Source organism: Haliotis rufescens, unplaced genomic scaffold (assembly GCF_023055435.1).
Source record: "Haliotis rufescens isolate VD_foot unplaced genomic scaffold, xgHalRufe1.0.p SCAF_2, whole genome shotgun sequence".
Classification (NCBI taxonomy): domain Eukaryota; kingdom Metazoa; phylum Mollusca; class Gastropoda; order Lepetellida; family Haliotidae; genus Haliotis; species Haliotis rufescens.
Window position 1 is genome coordinate 62,491,124 of NW_025963890.1, and position 23,314 is coordinate 62,514,437.

The 23,314-nt window shown below is 38.2% G+C and overlaps 3 protein-coding genes across 3 annotated transcripts; all 3 read right to left on the reverse strand.

The window, feature by feature from the left end:
• Positions 1–732: 732 nt before the first annotated feature.
• LOC124143795 (arylsulfatase B-like) lies at positions 733–2,283 on the reverse strand. The gene has a single exon (XM_046512911.2). The coding sequence runs from the start codon at positions 2,250–2,252 to the stop codon at positions 774–776; it is 1,479 nt and encodes a 492-aa protein (XP_046368867.2). The 5' UTR covers positions 2,253–2,283; the 3' UTR covers positions 733–773.
• A 6,241-nt stretch (positions 2,284–8,524) lies between these two features.
• Positions 8,525–10,045, reverse strand: LOC124143811 (arylsulfatase B-like). Its single transcript, XM_046512935.2, has one exon. It carries the CDS (start codon positions 10,042–10,044, stop codon positions 8,566–8,568), a length of 1,479 nt encoding a protein of 492 aa, XP_046368891.2. The 5' UTR covers position 10,045; the 3' UTR covers positions 8,525–8,565.
• A 9,896-nt stretch (positions 10,046–19,941) lies between these two features.
• Positions 19,942–21,445, reverse strand: LOC124143822 (arylsulfatase B-like). The gene has a single exon (XM_046512946.2). It carries the CDS (start codon positions 21,423–21,425, stop codon positions 19,983–19,985), a length of 1,443 nt encoding a protein of 480 aa, XP_046368902.2. The 5' UTR covers positions 21,426–21,445; the 3' UTR covers positions 19,942–19,982.
• Between the last annotated feature and the right edge of the window lie 1,869 nt (positions 21,446–23,314).

Genomic DNA, 23,314 nt, shown 5'->3' on the forward strand with positions numbered 1-23,314 from the left:
GGATTTGTGTGGATGGATTATAAATATCACAATTAGCAGAAAGTGGTACTATATTTAACACGGATTTAATGGCTATAAATATATATTTGGGTGATACCTGGTTCTACACAAACACCACTGTGTAATGAAAGATCCATGTCGCATACCTATATTACTTTAACAAACTGAGATACCTAAACAAAAATACAATTGCAAGAAAAAAATTGATTCCTCAATAAACATTAACAACTATATAATGGTTGGTACACCAGAAATCATTATTATTTCAAAACTTGTAAAAGAAAAAAAGAAAACTATCTTAAAGAGATCAGCTATAAATACATCGAGGATTTGTTGACGAAAATTAAATGAAAAATAGTATGTTTGTTTAGGTCTGTAAATAATCGAGTCTGGAGGGAATAGACATTCCACTGACTGACACCATGAGCATCGATCCACGCAAATGGGATACGATGGCATGCTGTCAGCAAGCCTGAACACCCGATGTCGTTTGTCGCCTCCTTCACCAAGTATGGTTTGCTTGAGACCAATTGTAACCAGAATCTACACCGGTGTGCACTTACTGAAGGAAACCAGGTACTATCTTGACTCATTAACACATATCCACACATGAATCTATTAATCTTAATTTATCTTTCAGGAATCACCAACATGTTCTGATATAAACACCGAAGTACCATGCGAACTTGCAATCTATTCCAATATCTTTCAAAGAAAAACAAATGCAAAAAAAAATCTTCGAATATTTATTTTGTATGACAGCATTGTTTGTATCAACACCACCCAGGACTCCATACACCGCCATAGTATTTTGGGTTCGCCCTTGGAACATGAGAAGGGTCCTGGGCCGGGACACGGGTTTTCTTCCAGTTCTCCAGCCTCTTCTTCATCATGTCCAATAGCTCAGGGTACTTGGCTGAGAGGTCGAAGTGTTCCGTTGGATCTGCAGTAATGTTGTACAGCATGAAGGGAGGGAACTTCTGGTTATCAGCTTGATAAACACGTTCATCAATTCCCAAATGTGGTAAAGGAGCCCAACCATTGTGAGATCCCGGACTTCCTTGCATGAGTTTGAGATCTCCATACCGTATTGCAGCTGCTTCCCGCTTGCCATAGATGTTGTAGACGAACTCATTCCGTTTGGAGGGTCCACCATTGATGAGCATGTCGTACTGACTGACTCCGTCCATGTTTGGGTCTGTGTTCTCTCCACCAGCCAGCTCCAACAATGTCGGGTACCAGTCTACAGCATGCATCATTCCAGTGTTGAGGTAGCCCGTCTTCTTCAAAAGTGTTTTACTGTAGATGAATCCTGTACCTTTCGTTCCCCCTTCCCACAGAGTAGTCTTGGCCCCTCTTAAAGGCAAGTTATTAGCAGCAACATATGTGGGACCACCATTATCGGTTGTAAAGACTAACAATAAATTGTCCATGAGACCTTTGTCTTCTAATGCCTTAGTGATATTCCCAACAGCTTCATCCAAAGCACTCACCATTCCACAATAGACCCTTCTGTTTATGGTTTCTATATTTTTGTACATGTTTTCATATTTAGGTGGAACTTCGAGTGGTACATGTACAGACTGGAATGGAAGGTATAGATAAAGTGGCTTACTATTGTCGTGGTTCTCAATGATTTCAACAGCCCTGTCCGCAAACACATTTGCAGAATAGGTTCCATTGGCGTCTCTTTTGACAGTCTTGTTGACGCGAAAATCCAGCCCCACTTCATCGCTTCCTCCCTGTCTTACGTGAGTAAAGTAGTCCTCTGAACCAGTGTAAAATCCAAGATAGGAATCAAAGCCTCTCTCCGTGGGTGTATATTTCCAGTTACAGAATCCAAGATGCCACTTTCCAACCATGTGAGCATCATAGCCAAGTTGTTTCAGTTTTTGTGGTATTGTTATTAGGTTGGCCGGCAGGTGTTTTGCTTCGTCCAACCCAATAACGCCGTCCTGTAGTCCGGTGTGATAAGGAAAATATCCCGACATGAAGCAGTTTCTGGAGGGCGAACACACAGGTTGGACGTAAGAAGAGTTGAGGATGACTCCAGCTTTGGCCAGTCTGTCCAGGTTAGGAGTGATCATTTGAGGGTTCCGAAATCCAACATCGTTCCATCCGAGGTCATCAGCGACTATAAATACAATGTGAGGTTTCTCTGCACATTCGCAGATAACAAAAGTCAGAAGAATAAAGACAGCTCTTTGGAGATTCATTTTGCTTCTGCTCAATGTGATACATTGTACTTCCATTTAAAGGTTTCCAATAGATAACATGATTTTCGTGACTTGCCTAGAGCATGAATTCTTTCTGTGTTATTACCAGCTGGATAGTTCCCTTGTCAAGATATATACCACAGAATTTATGCAGATGTTGCATGACCTTTTTCACGAAGCCTGCAAGTAAAACGATAACCCATATAATATATGAAATTCTTCAGTCTGAGATGTTTGAGAAAATCGGAAGAACTGGACAATGTTACGACTGCTGAGCATCATTGTTGTTAATATTTTAGTTCAGTGCTCGTATGTGTAATTGTGCTATGTGTTCATTGGACTCAAATAACAATACATTTACACTTCTTCTTTAAAATCTTATCACAGTGTTAATTGTGCATATGAACGGGGCCTACAGAAAAACATCAGCAGACACCAGCCAGCCATGAGCCGTGACCAGGGAACCTATCTGCCTTGTGCTTGGGACTCATTGCTTTGGCTTGCATTTGCCCATTGCTATGTCCATTCTTTCACCAATCAGTGCTATGCCTCATGGCATTTATTCGCCTGATGAAGGAGTAAGCATATACTCCGAAACGTTGTGTTCCTCATAATAAAGAAGTTGACATCCATATATTCTCTTCCTTACACAATAACACAAAGAAATATATGTTCAAGAATCAATGAACACTATCTCTTGAACTTTTTTACTCTCTTAACATAGTGTTAATTGTGCATATGAACGGGGCCTACAGAATAGCTCTATAGCTGGTAATTGTTTATGTCATGGTTTATGTAGTGGACATGTGGGGGACGTGTTGGGCAGGATACGCTCAGATGTTCCTGCTATCAGTACTATTTGATAATGAATCATGAATACATGCTCATGATAGAGTCGGAATCGTATAATAGAAAGGGTTTTGTCGCTTTTATTTACACTTTTACAGCTACACATCTTTTTCTTGAGCGTCATTGTATTCTATTACAAGTAATTGATGTTTTGTGAAGCTTTGACATGTATTAGTTTGGAAGAACAAATGCATTGGGTTAGTTGTCCTGTGTTGTGCACGTTGGTATGTATCTAGGACATGACTGAAAAAAGTCCGGGAGCCGAATTTATTAATTATTCATTGATCATTTGTAGTCATTTATTGATTTCACACTTACGTTCTGTAGATATTGATTCATGGGTTAACCTCTGATTTCAAATTTGATTTGCGGTGGATTTGTCTGATGCAGAATATACAGACAGGCGTGATTGAGCGGTTTTACCTCTTAATGTGGATTTATACAACAATCTTTCAATTATTCACACATTTGACTTGATTAGTGTTGCGTTGATACATTCTGATTTTGGTAAAAGACAAAATATGATTTTGACCGCATTTTTTTCAGGACACCAAGCATGACTCTTTATACATGTGGGAAATGTCAATTAAATGATTACTTACCCGCATCTACTGGTACAATTCATTAAACCAAGCCAAAACCCTATCTGAATCTCACCTTTCAGGTTATACAGAAAACCTTTGTATACTATTGGAAGAATAACAGACACACGTATCTTATTGATCAGGGTTACACCCTTCAAAGCTTCAGCAAAACTTTGAAAAAGTTTATTGTAGACATATGGAGAACATTTCGAAATTTGGAGCATCAGGGACAAAAGTGATGTCTGATGCAATTCCCTGTTTTGACTTCACGACGTGTCCATATGTATTTTCAGGTGAACAATTGACTTGCCTTTAATCGTTTTCCTTTGCTTATAAGTACTAGAATCTCTTTACAGGTACACAGCTGGGGTAATTCAATATTGACATATTGTTTCACTTGCCTTTGCATGCGTTTGTGACGGGTGCCAACGATGGGACAGTATACACTCAACTTTTTGCGAACATCTTGTATCATCACTATTTGATAGTGATTCAGAAACACATGCTCATGGTACATTTGGGAACGTACAAGCGACGCGCGAGAGTCTTATGATTATGGAAATGTTTTATGTCGTATTTCTGTCAGCTTTAATTTTTATCCTCGGAGGAAATGCTTCCGTCGACACATTCCTTATTATGTACACGTGGAAGCTTAAAATTGCTTAAATATGAAATCTATTGACATAATCGCTGTAGGCGAAAGGGCCCATGTTCTCCTCCAGACTGGATATATAATGTTAAAAACAGAAACACCATCGAATTAAATACGAAAAGTCAACGCACATATCTGATGCTGAAGACAGACAACTATGCTTCCAAGCCCTATAACTCCAGATGTTACACATTATTTGTATTTGCCAGGTCAGTGCAAAGACTTGGGGGTAGTGGGCCGGTATGTTGAGGGAGAAATCTGAAAAAACCGTGCATCAGTGATGGGTCCATCAAATGTACCACCCAATCCCTGTCTCAAAGAATAACCACAATCCTTAATACAACCAAGGAGCTAGTGAACGAGTGTGTGGTTAAATGAATGATTGAGTGAGATTTTATGCCGTTTTAGCAATGTCACGACCAAGGATACAGAAAGGGGCATCACGGACGAGGGGTATCTTCGGTGACGAACGCTGTAACAACTTAATGTTGCAGAAAGTATTTGAGACAAGCGTAATTGATACCATGTGGATTCTCCAAAACTCTGCTTAAATGTTTTGTTATATCAGGAAAGAACAAAGTTCAAATATGTCAATACATTTGATTATCAACGTTGTACAATAATATTCCGCACGAAATCTGAATTAAATACTTCATTCATCGACCCAAGAGCCTTTGACACTAAACGTGGTGACCAAAGATAAAGTTATATCTTTAACTGCAAGGTTCAGGACAATTTGTCCAACATGAAAGTTAAATTCATGTGGAATGCTGAACCCTACCTAATTGATAACGTCAATGCGGCAAAAGGTAGGCGTCTCCATAGTGTTCCCCTCCTTGCTGATCGCCGTGCGTACTGGCAACATAAAACAAAATTTAGCCAAGAAGTTTCACTTAAGCTCTGTGACGCATCGGTGACACTAATGATATCCGATGCAATTCCCCATTCAGGTGAACAATTGACTTGCCTTTCATGTGTTTTTGACGGGTGCTACCTTTAGGTACACGTGGTTTCATCACTATATGGTAGTGATTCATAAACACATGTTTATGTTACAGTCGGGATCGTACAATGGACTTCTCATGATTCTTGAAGGTTTTTTTCGCTTTTATCACACGTTCTCCTTTCTTGACTGGACCAGTGAAAATCTAGAGTAGAGTAGGTCTTCAGCAACTCATACTTGGCGTAAAAGGCGACTATGCTTGTCGTAAGAAGCGACAAACGGTATCGGTCGGTAAGGCTTGGACTTGGTTGATGCATGTCATCGTATCCCAATTGCGTGGATCGATGCTCATGGTGTCAATCACTGGATTGTCTGGTCCAGACTCGATTATTTGCAGAAAGCCGTCATATAGCTTGAATACTGCTGAGTGCGGCGTTAAACAACAAACAAACAAACTTTTCTTCGACTTACCATCACGATGTAGATGTTACTGAAGGATGGAATAGGGCAGCTATGGATTAAACAATCATATATCGATATATCGATAAAAGAATACAATGGCATATTTATACATTAATTAATGACATCATTTGTACAGAAATTAAATGTTAACATTGATACAGTCGGAATCTTACAATGGATTTCTTATGATTATGGAAGGGTTTTGTAGCTTTTAATACATATTCTGTTGTCTTGACTGACCATCACTATGTGGATGTCACTGAAGGATGCAGTAGGGCACTTATGGATTAAACAATTAAATTTCGATATATCCATGCAATATAATGGCATGCCATGAGTATGCCAATGACATATTGATACACCACGTAATGATTATCCTTTGTACAAAACATTAATTTTGACATTGAATTGTTGGTGACTTGTAAAATATGGCAGCCATAATTTCCCACAACTCTTAACCATGTCTTTACACGGAAAATCGTTTTTTGTCAAAACACAGAATATTTAAGTTGGTTCAGAAACTGTTTGTGAAAAATTTGGTTAAGATCAAGGTATCAGTACATTAGGTTGAATAGATGTCTTCATTTAACATTATTTGGCGATGTATACTCCTGTCATACAATGTTATATCTAGTTTGATCCTAAGTATGTTTGACACCAATGACTAGGTCTTTCTACTGCCAACTGTCACATGACTTAAAACCCTCAAGGGTGATGTGCTTACAAAGATAACACAGTTAAAACATTTCCACATGCCCTTGAATGACATCTTCTGACTTGTAGCATTTGTTTCGTTGCAACAACAATAATGAATGAATGAATGAATGAATGAATGAATGAATGAATATAATAAACAACATTGACATTACATATCATTACTATGAATAAAAACAGGGTTTGTCATGTGATTCTAAATTACCCACCGCATTTTAACTTTTTAAAATATTTTATGGGTACTTCTAAGCGACAACTTCCACCAGAACTGTTAATGTTGTAAGGGACACAGCTCTTCAAAATACTATTTTGTATATGTTGTAAACGACTTGACCTCATTGTGTAGTTGCGCAGCTGCCAATGAGACCTTTAAGTCAACTGTCAATATTACGTCACTATTGCTAGTAGGCTCGGTGGTTTGAGAGAGACGGCATATTTATTCACACAGTGCATTACAATTCACCGGGGCACTTATTCCTATTTCTATTACTTTCGTCATCACTCGCATCTTTCCGTAACCTGCAAGAAACCTCCGCCATGCGTCGAAACGGCGTAAGTTAATCAGAATGCTCGTCAGGATATGGGTCCTTCGAAACATACAATTTCGAGTATTTAAATCAAATTTGGCAATATGTGTTGTTTAAAAGCCTCGGAAAATGTAGATTGTCAATTTCACACCACAGTGTATACGGATAACAGTAATATGTTACACAAATTTATGTTGTTGCATAAAAGGCAGGATGTTGGATGTACACTGCGTTTGAGTACGTTGAGGAAACAGCTCACTTGACTACGACATCCGTTCATTTGAGCTAAAACTAGACCGGTTTCCATAACTACATTGAGTCTAATATCCAATGTATAATATCGCAAGAGTTGAAAAAAGATGTATTTAAGTAATTAACTAATCACCGATTGCAATACAAAGTATTCACGTAACTCTTTAACTCTCATTATGTGATATTGTGTTGCTGACATGTTAGTCCATTTGCCATATTTACAAATTTGATTGTAACAGACCAAGATAGGTAATGCTCCATGAAAGTCATAAAAACATGAGTAATTTTCATACAGATTAACGGAACATATGTTCGAGTGAAGTATTAGAATTTGTAAAATGGACATGTAGCTTGAAGAGATGGCTAAATTTGCTAAGGTCACACATATTTTTCATGGTATTGATGGATAATGTCTAAAGTGCACAATTGAAGTGTATGTCAGCTCAGCTGAGTTTAGACGTGCACCAATAAGACAGCTGTTATCTATAAACTATGTAAACTGCTCTGTGTTATAAAGATAATGTTGACCCGCCAGCACTGACATTTATAGAGACAATCCACTTCTATGACACGTGATTTAACAATGATGTTTGACGTTTCTTTATTTGCATAAACGCGTGGATTTGTGTGGATGGATTATAAATATCACAATTAGGGAAGTGGTACTATATTTAAAACGGATTTAATTGCTATAAATATATATTTGGGTGATACCTGGTTCTACACAAACACCACTGTGTAATGAAAGATCCATGTCGCATACCTATATTACTTTAACAAACTGAGATACCTGAACAAAAATACAATTGCAAGAAAAAAATTGATTCCTCAATAAACATTAACAACTATATGATGGTTGGTACACCAGAAATCATTATTATTTCAAAACTTGTAAAAGAAAAGAAGAAAGCTATCTTAAAGAGATCAGCTATAAATACATCGAGGATTTGTTGACGAAAATTTAATGAAAAATAGTATGTTTGTTTAGGTCTGTAAATAATCGAGTCTGGAGGGAATAGATATTCCACTTACTGACACCATGAGCATCGATCCACGCAAATGGGATACGATGGCATGCTGTCAGCGAGCCTGAACACCCGATCTCGTTTGTCACCTCCTTCGGCAAGTATGGTTTGCTTGAGACCTTGCACTTACTGAAGGAAACCAGGTACTATCTTGACTCATTAACACATATCCACACATGCATCTATTAATCTTAATTTATCTTTCAGGAATCACCAACATGTTGTGATATAAACACCGAAGTAGCATGCGAACTTGCAATCCATTCCAATATCTTTCAAAGAAAAACAAATGCAAAAAAAAAATCTTCGAATATTTATTTTGTATGACAGCATTGTTTGTATCAACACCACCCAGGACTCCATACACCGCCATAGTATTTTGGGTTCGCCCTTGGAACATGAGAATGGTCCTGGGCCGGGACACGGGTTTTCTTCCAGTTCTCCAGCCTCTTCTTCATCATGTCCACTAGCTCAGGGTACTTGCCTGAGAGGTCGAAATGTTCAGTTGGATCTGCAGTAATGTTGTACAGCATGAAGGGAGGGAAGGTTTGGTTATCAGCTTGAAAAACACGTTCATCAATTCCAAGATGTGGCAATGGAGCCCAACCGTTATGATGTCCCGGACTTCCTTGCATAAGTTTGAGATCTCCGTACCTTATGGCAGCCGCTTCTTGACTGTCATAGATGTTGTAGACGAACTCATTCCGTTTGGAATGTCCACCATTGATGAGCATGTCGTACTGACTGACTCCGTCCATGTTTGGGTCTGTGTTCTCTCCACCAGCCAGCTCCAACAATGTCGGGTACCAGTCCACAGCATGCATCATTCCAGTGTTGAGGTAGCCCGTCTTTTTCAAAAGTGTTTTACTGTAGATGAATCCTGTACCTTTCGTTCCCCCTTCCCAGAGAGTAGTCTTGGCCCCTCTTAAAGGCAAGTTATTAGCAGCAACATATGTGGGACCACCATTATCGGTTGTAAAGACTAACAATAAATTGTCCATGAGACCTTTGTCTTCTAATGCCTTAGTGATATTCCCAACAGCTTCATCCAAAGCACTCACCATTCCACAATAGACCCTTCTTTTTATGGTTTCTATATTTTTGTACATGTTTTCATATTTAGGTGGAACTTCAAGAGGTACATGTACAGACTGGAATGGAAGGTACAGATAAAGTGGCTTACTGTTGTCGTGGTTCTCAATTATTTCAACAGCCCTGTCCGCAAACACATTTGCAGAATAGGTTCCATTGGCGTCTCTTTTGACAGTCTTGTTGACGCGAAAATCCAGCCCCACTTCTTCGCTACTTAGCTGTCTCACGTGAGTAAAGTAGTCCTCATCACCATTGTAATATCCAAGATAGGAATCAAAGCCTCTCTCCGTGGGTGTATATTTCCAGTTACAGAATCCAAGATGCCACTTTCCAACCATGTGAGTATCATAGCCAAGTTGTTTCAGTTTTTGTGGTATTGTTGTTAGATTGGCCGGCAGGTGTTTTGCTTGATCTATCCCAATAACGCTGTCCTGTAGTCCAGTGTGATAGGGGAAATATCCCGACATGAAGCAGTTTCTGGAGGGTGAACACAAAGGCTGGACGTAAGAAGAGTTGAGGATGACTCCAGCCTTGGCCAGTCTGTCCAGGTTAGGAGTGATCATTTGAGGGTTCCGAAATCCAACATCGTTCCATCCGAGGTCATCAGCGACTATAAATACAATGTGAGGTTTCTCTGCACATTCGCAGATAACAAAAGTCAGAAGAATAAAGACAGCTCTTTGGAGATTCATTTTGCTTCTGCTTAATGTGATACATTGTGCTTCCATTTAAAGGTTTCCAATAGATAACGTGATTTTCGTGACTTGCCTAGAGCATGAATTCTTTCTGTGTGATTACCAGCTGGATAGTTCCCTTGTCAAGATATATACAACAGAATTTATGCAGATGTTGCATGACCTTTTTCACGAAGCCTGCATGTAAAACGATAACCCATATAATATATGAAATTCTTCAGTCTGAGATGTTTTGAGAAAATCGGAAGAACTGGACGACTGCTGAGCATCATTGTTGTTAATATTTTAGTTCAGTGCTCGTATGTGTAATTGTGCTATGCGTTCATTGAACTCAAATAACAATACATTTACACTTCTTCTTTAAAATCTTATCACAGTGTTAATTGTTCATATGAACGGGGCATACAGAATAACATCAGCAGACACCAGCCAGCCATGAACCGTGACCTATCTGCCTTGTGCTTGGGACACATTGCTTTGGCTTCCATTTGCCCATTGCTATGTCCATTCTTTCAGCTATCAGTGCTAATTACCCACGGCCTCCTGTTTGCCCATTGTCCATTGCCTATTACTTATCTATGATAACTTAGGTACTGTCTTTCTTTCTAGTTGCTAGTTTCTACCCGTTGTTCTTTTCCACCTTTTGTTATCTTATTAATTTTGTTGTCCTTACATGTACATATATTAGCTCTCTGCCTCATGGCATTTATTCGCCTGATGAAGGAGTAAGCATATACTCCGAAACGTTGTGTTCCTCATAATAAAGAAGTTGACATCCATATATTCTCTTCCTTACACAATAACACAAAGAAATATATGTTCAAGAATCAATGAACACTTTCTCTTGAAATTTTTTACCCTCTTAACATAGTATTAATTGTGCATATGAACGGGGCCTACCGAATAGCTCTATAGCTGGTAATTGTTTATGTCATGGTTTATGTAGTGGACATGTGGGGGACGTGTTGGGCAGGATACGCTCAGATGTTCCTGCTATCAGTACTATTTGATAATGAATCATGAATACATGCTCATGATATAGTCGGAATCGTATAATAGAGCGGGTTTTGTCGCTTTTATTTACACTCTTACAGCTGCACATCTTTTTCTTGAGCGTCATTGTATTCTATTACAAGTTATTGATTTTTTGTGAAGCTTTGACATGTATTAGTTTGGAAGAACAAATGCATTGGGTTAGTTGTCCTGTGTTGTGCACGTGGTATGTATCTAAGACATGACTGACTGAGTGAGTGAGTGAGTTAAAATTTAAGTCACATTGGCAATATTTCAGCAATATCGTGACTAGCAATAGTTTAACATAATACATATATTGAAATTTATATAAAAACCTGCCAACGAAGGACAGTAAAATAACTAGACTTATCACAGAAATATATTTTAAAACTAGTATGGAATCATAAAATTGATAGCACTAAAGATAACATCATAGTATAAAAACGGGCCGTAGATCGCAAGCAACTGAAGGTAGATCACCATACTAGGTCCCATTGGGACTTACAGTACTTCAGCTTCCTGCATGGAACCCAGCAGGATTTACATCATCCCTTCAGCAACTGGTGATTGTGCGCAAAATTAGCCAAAATTAAAATGACAAATATACTACGTTTAAAAGAGTATAGGCAGAACTATTCTTAATATATCCTCTCAGGGGGACAATAATTTTACACTACGTCAACCCCCTTTGAGGATACTGCCAGTAACAAACTCAGCTATATAAATTCATTCTACAAATGTTAAAAGGTCATTCATTTTATACAACACATGTAATCAAAATTTTCTATACAATTTTATTTCTTTTAAAAACCCAATAATTAAATGAGAATCAATATTGTTAAAAAGATCCTTTAGAGAAGATGATTTGAAATATTTATCCCTTGTGATGGCAAAATCAATACAGTCAAGCAGAACATGCTTGACTGATTCTCTCATCACAAGGGATACAAAATGGAGGATCTTCACCGTTTAATAAATATTTGTGACTATATTTACTATGGCCAATACGACATCATCGTAAAATGACCTCTTCAAATCTGGACTGACAACCCAAGTAGGTGTAACGGATATTTGGTTTAATTTCATGTAATTTATTGATACCTAATTGGGAGTCCCCCTTCTGTTGCATTTAATCTCTGATGTAACATCTAATAACTGGTTTGATGTCGCTGTATGGGATCAGATGTGGTGTCACAGATTTGTTGAGGGCTGCTTTTGCAGCAGCATCGGCCATTGTGTTCCCAGTGATTCCAACATGGCTGGGTAACCAACAGAAAACGATGTCGTATTGGCCAGTAGCAAGATCATTAAACAATTCAATAATTTCTATTAAAAGTGGATGCGTGGAAGACTTTTTTTTAATAGCCTGAAGGCAAGAAAGAGAGTCTGATAAAATAATGAACTCTTTATGTTTAGTTTGGTTGTGGATGTATTTTAGAGCTGTTAAAATAGCATTTGCATTCGCTGTGAAAATAGAGCAGTTATCTGGTAATCTGGTTGAGATAGTTCTAGATCCAATGACGGTGGCGCTTGCAACAGCGTCACCGTCCTTGGATCCATCTGTAAATATAGAACTGTGAGTATCATACGTGCTACGTTATTCATTTTATTGTTGTTGATAAATTAGTTGATTTGAGTCCGATTTTTTTAGTTTACTTAATGTCAAGTCCACCTCTTGCTTTACTAACTGCCATGGTGGAGAAGTGAACAGCCGAGTGGGGGCTATGGTTTCAAGATTGATTTGGGCAGCAGAAACATCAGATTGTATTCTTATTCCAAGTGGTGGAATAAGAGATGTCTTTTTATCTTATGGAATTTTAATGAAAGATTCTAAACGTACTAAATGATCGACGGTACTACAATTTTTGCGGAAACCACATTGAATGTTAGTAATGAGATTGTTGGTTTCCAAGTACCAAACTAAACGATTATTTATCATACGTTCCATAGTCTTACAAACACAGCTAGTGAGGGATATTGGTCTATAATTCGGGATCGGTATGATCACGACCAGGCTTAGGAATAGGAATGACAGTAGCATTTCGCCATGATGATGGAAAATTACCAGAAGTCCAAATATCGTCAAAGATATTTAACATTGTTTCTAAACACGATTCAGGTAAATGTTTAAGGAGCTGATAGTGAATATTATCTGGCCCCGAAGCACTATCATGAGCTTGCCCAAGGGCGATATGGAGCTCACGAACGGAAAAGATTCCATTATAATCCTCACCGTTATCGGACTTAAAATTAATTTTCTTTTTTTCTTGCTGTGCCTTAAATTTCTGAAAGTTTGGCACATAATTTGACGATGAGGAATGTTTAGCTAATATTTCACCTAATTTATTTGCAATATCAGATTTATCTGTTAGAAGAGTGTCACCCTCCTTCAGATGGCGAACACTGGATTTGGACCCATTTCCTTTAACTTTCTGCACCATATTCCAAACCTTAGTAATAGGTGTTCGTGAATTAATTTTAGAAACATACTTTTGCCATGACTGTCGTTTATTTTGCTTAAATGTGCGACGAGCCTTGGCATTTGAAATTTTAAATAGATTTAAGTACAGTTATGGACTGTGGGATGACGACGAAAATATTTTTCTGCCTTCTTTATGACCATTCTAGCTTGTTTGCAGTCGAAGTTGAACCATGGTTTACGAATATGTAGAACTGTAGAGGACTTTGGGATACACTCATCAGCAATTATATCATCAGAAAAGACTTTAATTGGATCAATTACACTTAGAAATAATTCGGGTTTTAATCGTTCAGTGCATAATGTGTGAAATAAAGACCAATTGGCATTTGTAAAATTCCATATTAGTAATGGTGGGGTATCAGTTTGGTTTAAAGTTGAAATAACAGTGGGGAAATGGTCACTTCCACAAAGGTCATTGTGGACTGACCATTCGAATTCATTCAATATATTGGCATCTACAACAGACAAATCAAGAGAAGAGTATGAGCCAGTTGCAGGATGTAAATATGTGTTAGTGCCATCATTATAAATACATAAATCATTATTTGAGAAGAAATCCTCGAGTATCTTACCAATTGAGTTGGTGTTATTACTGCCCCAAAGTGGATTACGGCCATTGAAATCTCCCATGATAACGCAGGCTTTAGGGAGTTGGTCATAAAGGGCCTGAAGTTCAGACTGACGTAGAGAAGATGATGGCGGAATATATAGTGAACACAAAGTAAAAACAATGTGCATGGTCACTCGGATAGCTACAGCTTGAAGTGTAGTATGCAGAGGAACAGGGCTGTGGGTTACACCATGCTTCACTAAAATTGACGACCCTCCAATAGCTTTAGGTCCTGGAGGAGAAAAGAAATGATATGAATTATAGTGTCTTATATCAAGTTGATCTGTATCTCTAATATAGGTTTCCTGCAGGCAAAATGCTGATGGTTTGAAGTTTTGTATTAATAACTGGAAATCATTAAAATTATTCTTTAGTCCTCTGCAGTTCCATTGAATTATATTATCTGAGGCATTCATGGGGATTCAATTGGAGAACGGGGGCGGGAAGAAGGTCCGTTCCCATGATCTGGGAGTGAGGGACCAAACTCCATGTCCAGAGGTTCAAATGGATTATGAACCTCAACAGGGATTTCAACAGAAGGCACCTCCAAGTGCTGGAGTGCCCTGGTCCTTTTCTTCATTTGTTTTTTTTCTGTTTACTAGTCAAGTGGGCTTTGCCCAAAGTTTGAGTATCATTTCCTGTTGCTGATGGTGTAATTGGTGGAAAACGTTTCAGTTTGAGAAGCAGATGTCGATACCATAGGGTCAGTTTGGGAGATCTGATGAGCGTCATAAAGGATTATCTGGTCATCTCTGACCCAGGAGATTGTTGTTTGGCACAGAATAGAAGCTGTGGAAACTTTGGACACTAGAGAGGGAGAAGAGACAGCGACTGAATATGATTTTGTAGAAAGAGATAAGGATGGAATTAACTTTTTGGCTTCATGATAAGTAATGTTATTTGTGTGCTTTTATTTTAGAATTTTGGTCTCATGATCCAAATCAGGGCATGTTTTAGAAGAAGCAAGGTGCTCACCGCTACAGTTAGCACATTTGACATCATTGGTGCACTCGGAGCTGTCATGAGCTCCACTGCAGCGGCAACAAATGATAGTCTTGGTACAGCAGAATTTAGCGCCATGGCCAAATTTTTTATATTTGAAACATCAGAGTGGGTTGGGTATGTAAACCTCCACTCCGATGTTGAAAAAGGCAGTTCTGTAACAATTTCCTCCTCACTCATGTCCGTCAGACAATGAGCTCGGTCCCGTACAATCCCTCTACTTGAATTCAATGTTCTGTGCTCTGACACAACAACCTAAGTATTGACAATACGGTGACTTGTTAAATATGTCAGTCACACTTGGCAGGTGAAATTCTTATCTTTTGCTCACATCGACACATTCCTGACTATTATATCACACATTAAATAGAACAGTCTAGATTGTACATGTAGAAACTTTAAAACCCAATGCCAATTTCGTACTGTCATAATGGATTGATGTCAGAGGGTATTCTGTTTACTTAGGAAGAAATCTGCCCAAAACATGCATCAGTACAACTACCTTTTGACTTGACTCTAAAACCTGAAGACATGCCCATTCCTCTTCTGTACTGGATTACAAAGCTGCAGTACAAAGCGAGATATATTGCAGGTCCAGCAAATGTACATTTAAATCACTGTCTCAAAGATTAACCACAATCCTTCATAAAGTCACAGAGTGAGTAAGTGAGTATGGTTCTTCGACGCTTTTAGCAATATTCGAGCAATATCACGTCGAGGGACACCAGAAAAGGGAACCACACATGTGGGGAATCGAACCCGGATCCACGCTTTAACAACTAAGCTACTCCACCGCCGCACAATCAAGGAAGGACTTATTTGCAGTAAGTATTTGAGACGACTGTAAATAATACCTTGTGAATTTTCAAAAACTCAAAGGATCTGCTTGAACTACAGTCAAAACAAGGCATACATCTGATATGAAATGCATATTGTTTCTGATGTGTGAGGTAAAACGTAGTCGTATTTAAGGGTGCTTTAAAAGATAGCATGACTCGTGACTGCCGTATTTTTGTCAGCTTTAATTTTTTTCCTCGGAGGAAATGCTTATATCGACACATTCCTGGTGTTGTACATGTGGAGGCTTAAAACTGCTTAAATATGAAATCTATTGACATAATCGCTGTATGTTCTCCCCTGTAGTATTAAAACAGAAACACCATCGAATTAAATACGAAAAGTCAACGCACATATCTAATTTTGAAGACAGACAACTATGCTTCCATGCCCTATAACTCCAGATGTTACACATTATTTGTATTTGCCAGGCCAGTTCAAAGACTTGGGGGTAGTGGCCCGGTATGGTGAGGAAGAAATCTAAAAAAAACGTGCATCAGTAATGGGTCCATCAACTGTACCACCCAATCCCTGTGTCAAAGAATAACCATAATCCTTAATAGAACCAAGGAATGAGTGAACGAGTATGTGGCTTAATGAATGATTGAGTGAGATTTTATGCGGTTTTAGCTATGTCACGACCAACGAAAACAGAAAGGGACATCAAGGACGTGGAGTATCTTCGGTGACGAACGCTGAAACAACTTTATGTTGCAGAAAGTATTTGAGACAAGCGTAATTGATACCATGTGGATTCTCCAAAACTCTGCTTAAATGTTTTGTTATTTCAAAAATGAAATAAGGTCAATTATCTCAATACATTTGATTATCAACGTTGTACAATAATATTCCGCACGAAATCCGAATTAAATACTTCATTCATCGACCAAAGAGCATTAGACACTAAACGTTGTGACCATAGATATAGTTATATCTTTAACTGCAAGGTTCAAGACAATTTGTCCAACATGAAAGTTAAATTTTATGTGAAATGCTGAAGCTTACCTAATTGATACATGCTTGTCGTAAAAGGTGACTATGCTTGTAATAAAAGGCGACTTACGGGATCGGGTGGTCAGGCTCGCTGACTTGGTTGATGCATGTCATAAATCCCAATTGCGTGCACGTGGATTGATGCTCATGATATTAATCACTGGATTGTCCGGTCCAGACTCGATTATTTACAGACCGCCGTCATATAGCAGGAATACTGCTGAGTGCGGCGTTAAACAACAAACAAACTTTTCTTGACTGACCATCACGATGTAGATGTTACTGAAGGATGGAGTAGGGCAGTTATGGATTAAACAATCATATATCGATAAAAGGTTACAATGTCATATGGATACATTAATTAATGATATCATTTGTACAGAAATTAAACGTTACCATTGATACAGTCGGAATCTTACAATGGATTTCTTATGATTATGGAAGGGTTTTGAAGCTTTTAATACATCTTCTGTTATTTTGACTGACCATCACTAGGCGGATGTCACTGAAGGATGGAGTAGGACAGTTATGGATTAAACAATCAAATATCGATCTTTCCATGAAATATAATGGCATGCCATGAGTATGCCAATGGCATATTGATACATCACCTAATAATTATACTTTGTACAAAACATTAATTTTGACATTGAAGTGTCGGTGACTTATATGGCACTTAACCAAGTCTTTACACGGGAAATCGTTTTTTGTCAAAACACAGAATATTTAAGTTGGTTCAGAAACTGTTTGTGAAATAATTGGTTATGATCAGTACATATAGGTTAAATAGATGTCTTCATTTAACATTATTTGGCGATGTATACTCCTGTCATACAATGTTATATCTAGTTTGATTCTAAGTATGTTTGACACCAATGACTGTAGCTATATAGATCTTTACTGCCAACTGTCACATGACTTAAAACCTTCAAGGGTGATGTGTTTACGACAGATAACACAGTTAAAACATTTCCATATGTCCTTAAATGACATCTTCTGACTTGTAGCAATTGTTCCGTTGCAACAACAAAAATAAAAAATAAATAAAATAAAATAAACATCACTGACATTACACATCATTACTATGGATAAAAACAGGGTTTGTCATGTGAATCTAAATTACCCACTGCATTTTAACTTTTTAAAATATTTTATGGGTACTTCTAAGCGAAAACTTCCACCAGAACTGTTAATGTTGTAAGGGACACAACTCCTCGAAATAATATTTTGTATATGTTGTAAACGACTTGACCTCACTGTGTAGTTTCGCAGCTGCCACTGAGACCTTTTAGTCAACCGTCAATATTTCGTCACTATTGCTAGTGGGCTCGGTGGTTTGAGAGAGACGGCATATTTATTCACACAGTGCATTACAATTCAACGGGGCACTTATTCCTATTTCTATTACTGCCGTCACCACTCGCATCTTTCCGTAACCAGCAAGAGACCTCGCCCCCTTCCCGAAGGCCTCCATGCGTCGAAACGGCGTAAGTTAATCAGTATGCTCGTCAGAATATGGGTCCTTCGAAACATACAATTTCGAGTATTTAAATCAATTTTGGCAATATGTGTTGTTTAAAAGTCTCGCAAAATGTAGATTGTCAGTTCCACACCGCAGTGTATATGGATAACAGTAATATGTTACACAAATTTATGTTGTTGCATAAAAGGCAGGATGTTGGATGTACACTGCGCGAGTGTACGTTGAGGAAACAGCTCACTTGACTACGACATCCGTTTATTTGAGCTCAAACTAGACCGGTTTCCATAACTACATTGAGTCTAATATCAAATGCATAATATCACAAGAGTTGAAAAAAGATGTATTTAAGTAATTAACTAATCACCGATTTCAATACAAAGTATTCACGTAACTCTTTAACTCTCATTATGTGATACTGTTTTGCGGACATGTAAGTCCATTTGCCATATTTACAAATTTGATTGTAACAGACCAAGATAGGTAATGCTCAATTAAAGTCATAAAAACATGAGTAATTTTCATACAGATTAACGGAACATATGTTCGAGTGAAGTATTAGAATTTGTAAAATGGACATGTAGCTTGAAGAGATGGCTAAATTTGCTAAGGTCACACATATTTTTCATGGTATTGATGGATAATGTCTAAAGTGCACAATTAAAGTGCATGTCAGCTCAGCTGAGTTTAGACATGTGCACTAATATGACAGCTGTTATCTATAAACTATGTAAACGGCTCTGTGTTATAAAGATAATGTTGACCCGCCAGCACTGACATTTATAGAGACAGTCCACTTCTATAACACGTGATTTAACAATGATGTTTGACGTTTCTTTATTGCATAAACGCGTGGATTTGTGTGGATGGATTATACATATCACAATTAGGGAAGTGGTACTATAAAACGGATTTAATTGCTATGAATATATATTTGGGTGATACCTGGTTCTACACAAACACCACTGTGTAATGAAAGAAAAAATTAATTCCTTAACAACTATATGATGGTTGGTACACCAGAAATCATTTAATTTATTATTTCAAAACTTGTAAAAGAAAAGAAGAAAGCTATCTTAAAGAGATGAGCTATAAATACATCGAGGATTTGTTGACGAAAATTTAATGAAAAAAAGTATGTTTGTTTAGGTCTGTAAATAATCGAGTCTGGAGGGAATAGACATTCCACTGACTGACACCATGAGCATCGATCCACGCAAATGGGATACGATGGCATGCTGTCAGCGAGCCTGAACACCCGATCTCGTTTGTCACCTCCTTCGGCAAGTATGGTTTGCTTGAGACCAATTGTAACCAAGTCTACACCGGTGTGCACTTACTGAAGAAAACCAGGCACTATCTTGACTCATTTACACATATCCACACATGTATCTATTTATCTTAATTTATCTTTCAGGAATCACCAACATGTTCTGATATAAACACCGAAGTAGCATGCGAACTTGCAATCTATTCCAATATCTTTCAAAGAAAAACAAATGCAAAAAAAAAAAATCTTCGAATATTTATTGTGTATGACAGCATTGTTTGAATCAACACCACCCAGGACTCCATACACCGCCATAGTATTTTGGGTTCGCCCTTGGAACATGAGAAGGGTCCTGGGCCGGGACACGGGACTTCTTCCAGTTCTCCAGCCTCTTCTTCATCATGTCCACTAGCTCAGGGTACTTGCCTGAGAGGTCGAAATGTTCAGTTGGATCTGCAGTAATGTTGTACAGCATGAAGGGAGGGAAGGTTTGGTTATCAGCTTGAAAAATACGTTCATCAATTCCAAGATGTGGCAATGGAGCCCAACCATTGTGAATTCCTGGACTTCCTTGCATGAGTTTGAGATCTCCGTACCTTATGGCAGCTGCTTCTTGGCTGTCATAGATATTGTAGACGAACTCATTCCGTTTGGAGGGTCCACCATTGATGAGCATGTCGTACTGACTGGTTCCGTCCATGTTTGGGTCTGTGTTCTCTCCACCAGCCAGCTCCAACAATGTCGGGTACCAGTCCACAGCATGCATCATTCCAGTGTTGAGGTAGCCCGTCTTCTTCAAAAGTGTTTTACTGTAGATGAATCCTGTACCTTTCGTTCCCCCTTCCCACAGAGTAGTCTTGGCCCCTCTTAAAGGCAAGTTATTAGCAGCTCTATACGTAGGACCACCATTGTCGGTTGTAAAGACTATCAATAAATTGTCCATGAGACCTTTTTCTTCTAATGCCTTAGTGATATTCCCAACAGCTTCATCCAAAGCACTCACCATTCCACAATAGACCCTTCTGTTTATGGTTTCTATATTTTTGTACATGTTTTCATATTTAGGTGGAACTTCAAGAGGTACATGTACAGACTGAAATGGAAGGTACAGATAAAGTGGCTTACTGTTGTCATGGTTTTCAATTATTTCAACAGCCCTGTCTGCAAACACATTAGCAGAATAGGTTCCATTGGCGTCTCTTTTGACAGTCTTGTTGACGTGAAAATCCAGCCCCACTTCATCGCTACTTAACTGTCTCGTGTGAGTATAGTAGTCCTCATCACCAGAGTAATATCCAAGATAGGAATCAAAGCCTCTCTCTGTGGGTGTATATTTCCAGTTACAGAATCCAAGATGCCACTTTCCAACCATGTGAGTATCATAGCCAAGTTGTTTCAGTTTTTGTGGTATTGTTGTTAGATTGGCCGGCAGGTGTTTTGCTTCATCTATCCCAATACAGCCGTCCTGTAGTCCAGTGTGATAGGGGAAATATCCTGACATGAAGCAGTTTCTGGAGGGCGTGCATAAAGGCTGGACGTAAGAAGAGTTGAGGATGACTCCAGCTTTTGCCAGTCTGTCCAGGTTAGGAGTGATCATTTGAGGGTTCCGAAATCCAACATCATTCCAGCCGAGGTCATCAGCGACTATAAATATAATGTGAGGTTTCTCTGCACACTCACAGACAACTAGAGTTGCAATGAAGCATAAAGCTGATATGAAATTCATATTGTTTCTGGTGTATGTGCATTAAAACGGAGAGGTATTTAAGGGTGTTTTAAAAGATAACGCGATGCGTGACTAACATTATTCTAGTCAGCTTGAATTCTTATCTCTTGGAATGCTTACATTGACACATTCCAGACTATGTTTATATCACGCATTAAATGGAACAGTCTAGATTGTACATGTGGAGGCTTTAACATGTAAAACTTTTTTTTGTATTCTATAATCGTAAAAGGATGGGATGTCAGGCTTTAGTCCTTGGATATGAAGTTATTTGACATAATCTATGGCGTCAAAAAGTCCGTGTCTCACCTCCAATGGTTTTTAGAACTGGGACACATACTGTAAAAACAACAAACCATCATGAAAATTATTAAAAACCAATACTCAACTCAAATGCCCACTACTTTTTTGAAAACAGGTTCTGTGCTTCCAAGTCCTATAAATGCAGATGTGACACATTATTTGGACAATTTGTCAAAAATGAAAGTACATGTCATCTGAAATGTACTTGGAAAACAATATGTTAAATGATGGAGTTCCAAGTTGATAACATCTATGTGCAATTTGGTCAACATGACTGACAGGCCAGAGGTAGGGGTCGCCACGTGCACTAATTGTGTTCCCCACCTTGCTGATCTTTTTGTTGAGGCATTTGTGTCAAAATGTCTTCTCCGATTGGCAATATCAAAACAACATTTGGCCAAGTACTTATAACTTAAGCTACGGGTATATACATGATCTAAATTCGTCTCTTTATGATTATAAACCTATTCCCTTTCACTGATTTACCCACCTTAACTAGAAATAAAAGGGACCAGTGAAACCGCCTCATACTTAGTTGTATGTATACATGTTGTTCAGAGATATTAAAGAGTATCACACAGAATGTCGACAAGAAGGATGGCTTCAACTTGCCAATAGTCAACTTTCCCTTTCTGTCGAGCAATTTTCCAGCATTTGGTGTCTACTTTCTGCATCTGTTTATACTCTATCAAGCATGCTCCTTCTACGAACATTTCAAACAGTGTCATGTGACTCTTGTTTGATCGGGGCTACACCATTAATGGCCTACGAAGCTCTTACAAAATGTTTTATGGTAAAATGTGGAGTGTGATATAATTTGTACTGAAATAAAATGTTGACATTGAATTATAGGATTGTCGGTGACTTGTCAACTATGTCAGTCATTATGTCTTGTTAATCTAAACCATGTCTTTACACAGAAAATCTGTTGTTGTCAATATATAGAATATTTTAATGAAAGTTGATTCAGATAATATTTGTGAAATAATTGGTTACGATCAAGGTAAGACACATGTCTTCATTTAACATTATTTGGCAAAGTATACTTATGCGTACAATGCCTTATCTATTTTAATTCTAAGTAAGTTTTGACACTATTACTGTAGGCCTTTCTATTGCTTACTGTCACAGAACGTAAAATCTTCAAAGGTGATGCAACTCTGCACAGCGAATTACGGTGCAAAGACGACAAAACGACAAGACGACCCGTCCCTAAGGATGTTTTACAACTTTATTGTTTGTTTGTTTGTTTAAAGCTGTTCTCAGTAAGATTCCAGCTGTATGACGGCCGTCTGTAAATAATCAACCAAGTCAACAAGTATGACCTACAGATCCTCTTAGTCGCCTCTTACATCATTCTTGGGTTGCTGAAGGCCAATTCGAACAAGGATCTTCACTGGGATGCAATTTCATGATTGAAACCAGGTAATATGTTGACTCAATAGCACATATCTATGTGATGTATAATCAGATATCTGTTATTTTTAATTTATCTTTCAAGGATAACCAAGGTCTTAGTGCATGTCCATAAGTAGCATGCTAACTTGCAATCTATTCCAATCTCTTTCAAAGAAAACAAATGCAAA

Bases quoted from the DNA above. Each gene is read 5' to 3' on its own strand.
- LOC124143795 (XM_046512911.2), bottom strand. From the start codon at position 2,252: ATGGAAGTACAATGTATCACATTGAGCAGAAGCAAAATGAATCTCCAA.
- LOC124143811 (XM_046512935.2), bottom strand. From the start codon at position 10,044: ATGGAAGCACAATGTATCACATTAAGCAGAAGCAAAATGAATCTCCAA.
- LOC124143822 (XM_046512946.2), bottom strand. From the start codon at position 21,425: ATGAATTTCATATCAGCTTTATGCTTCATTGCAACTCTAGTTGTCTGT.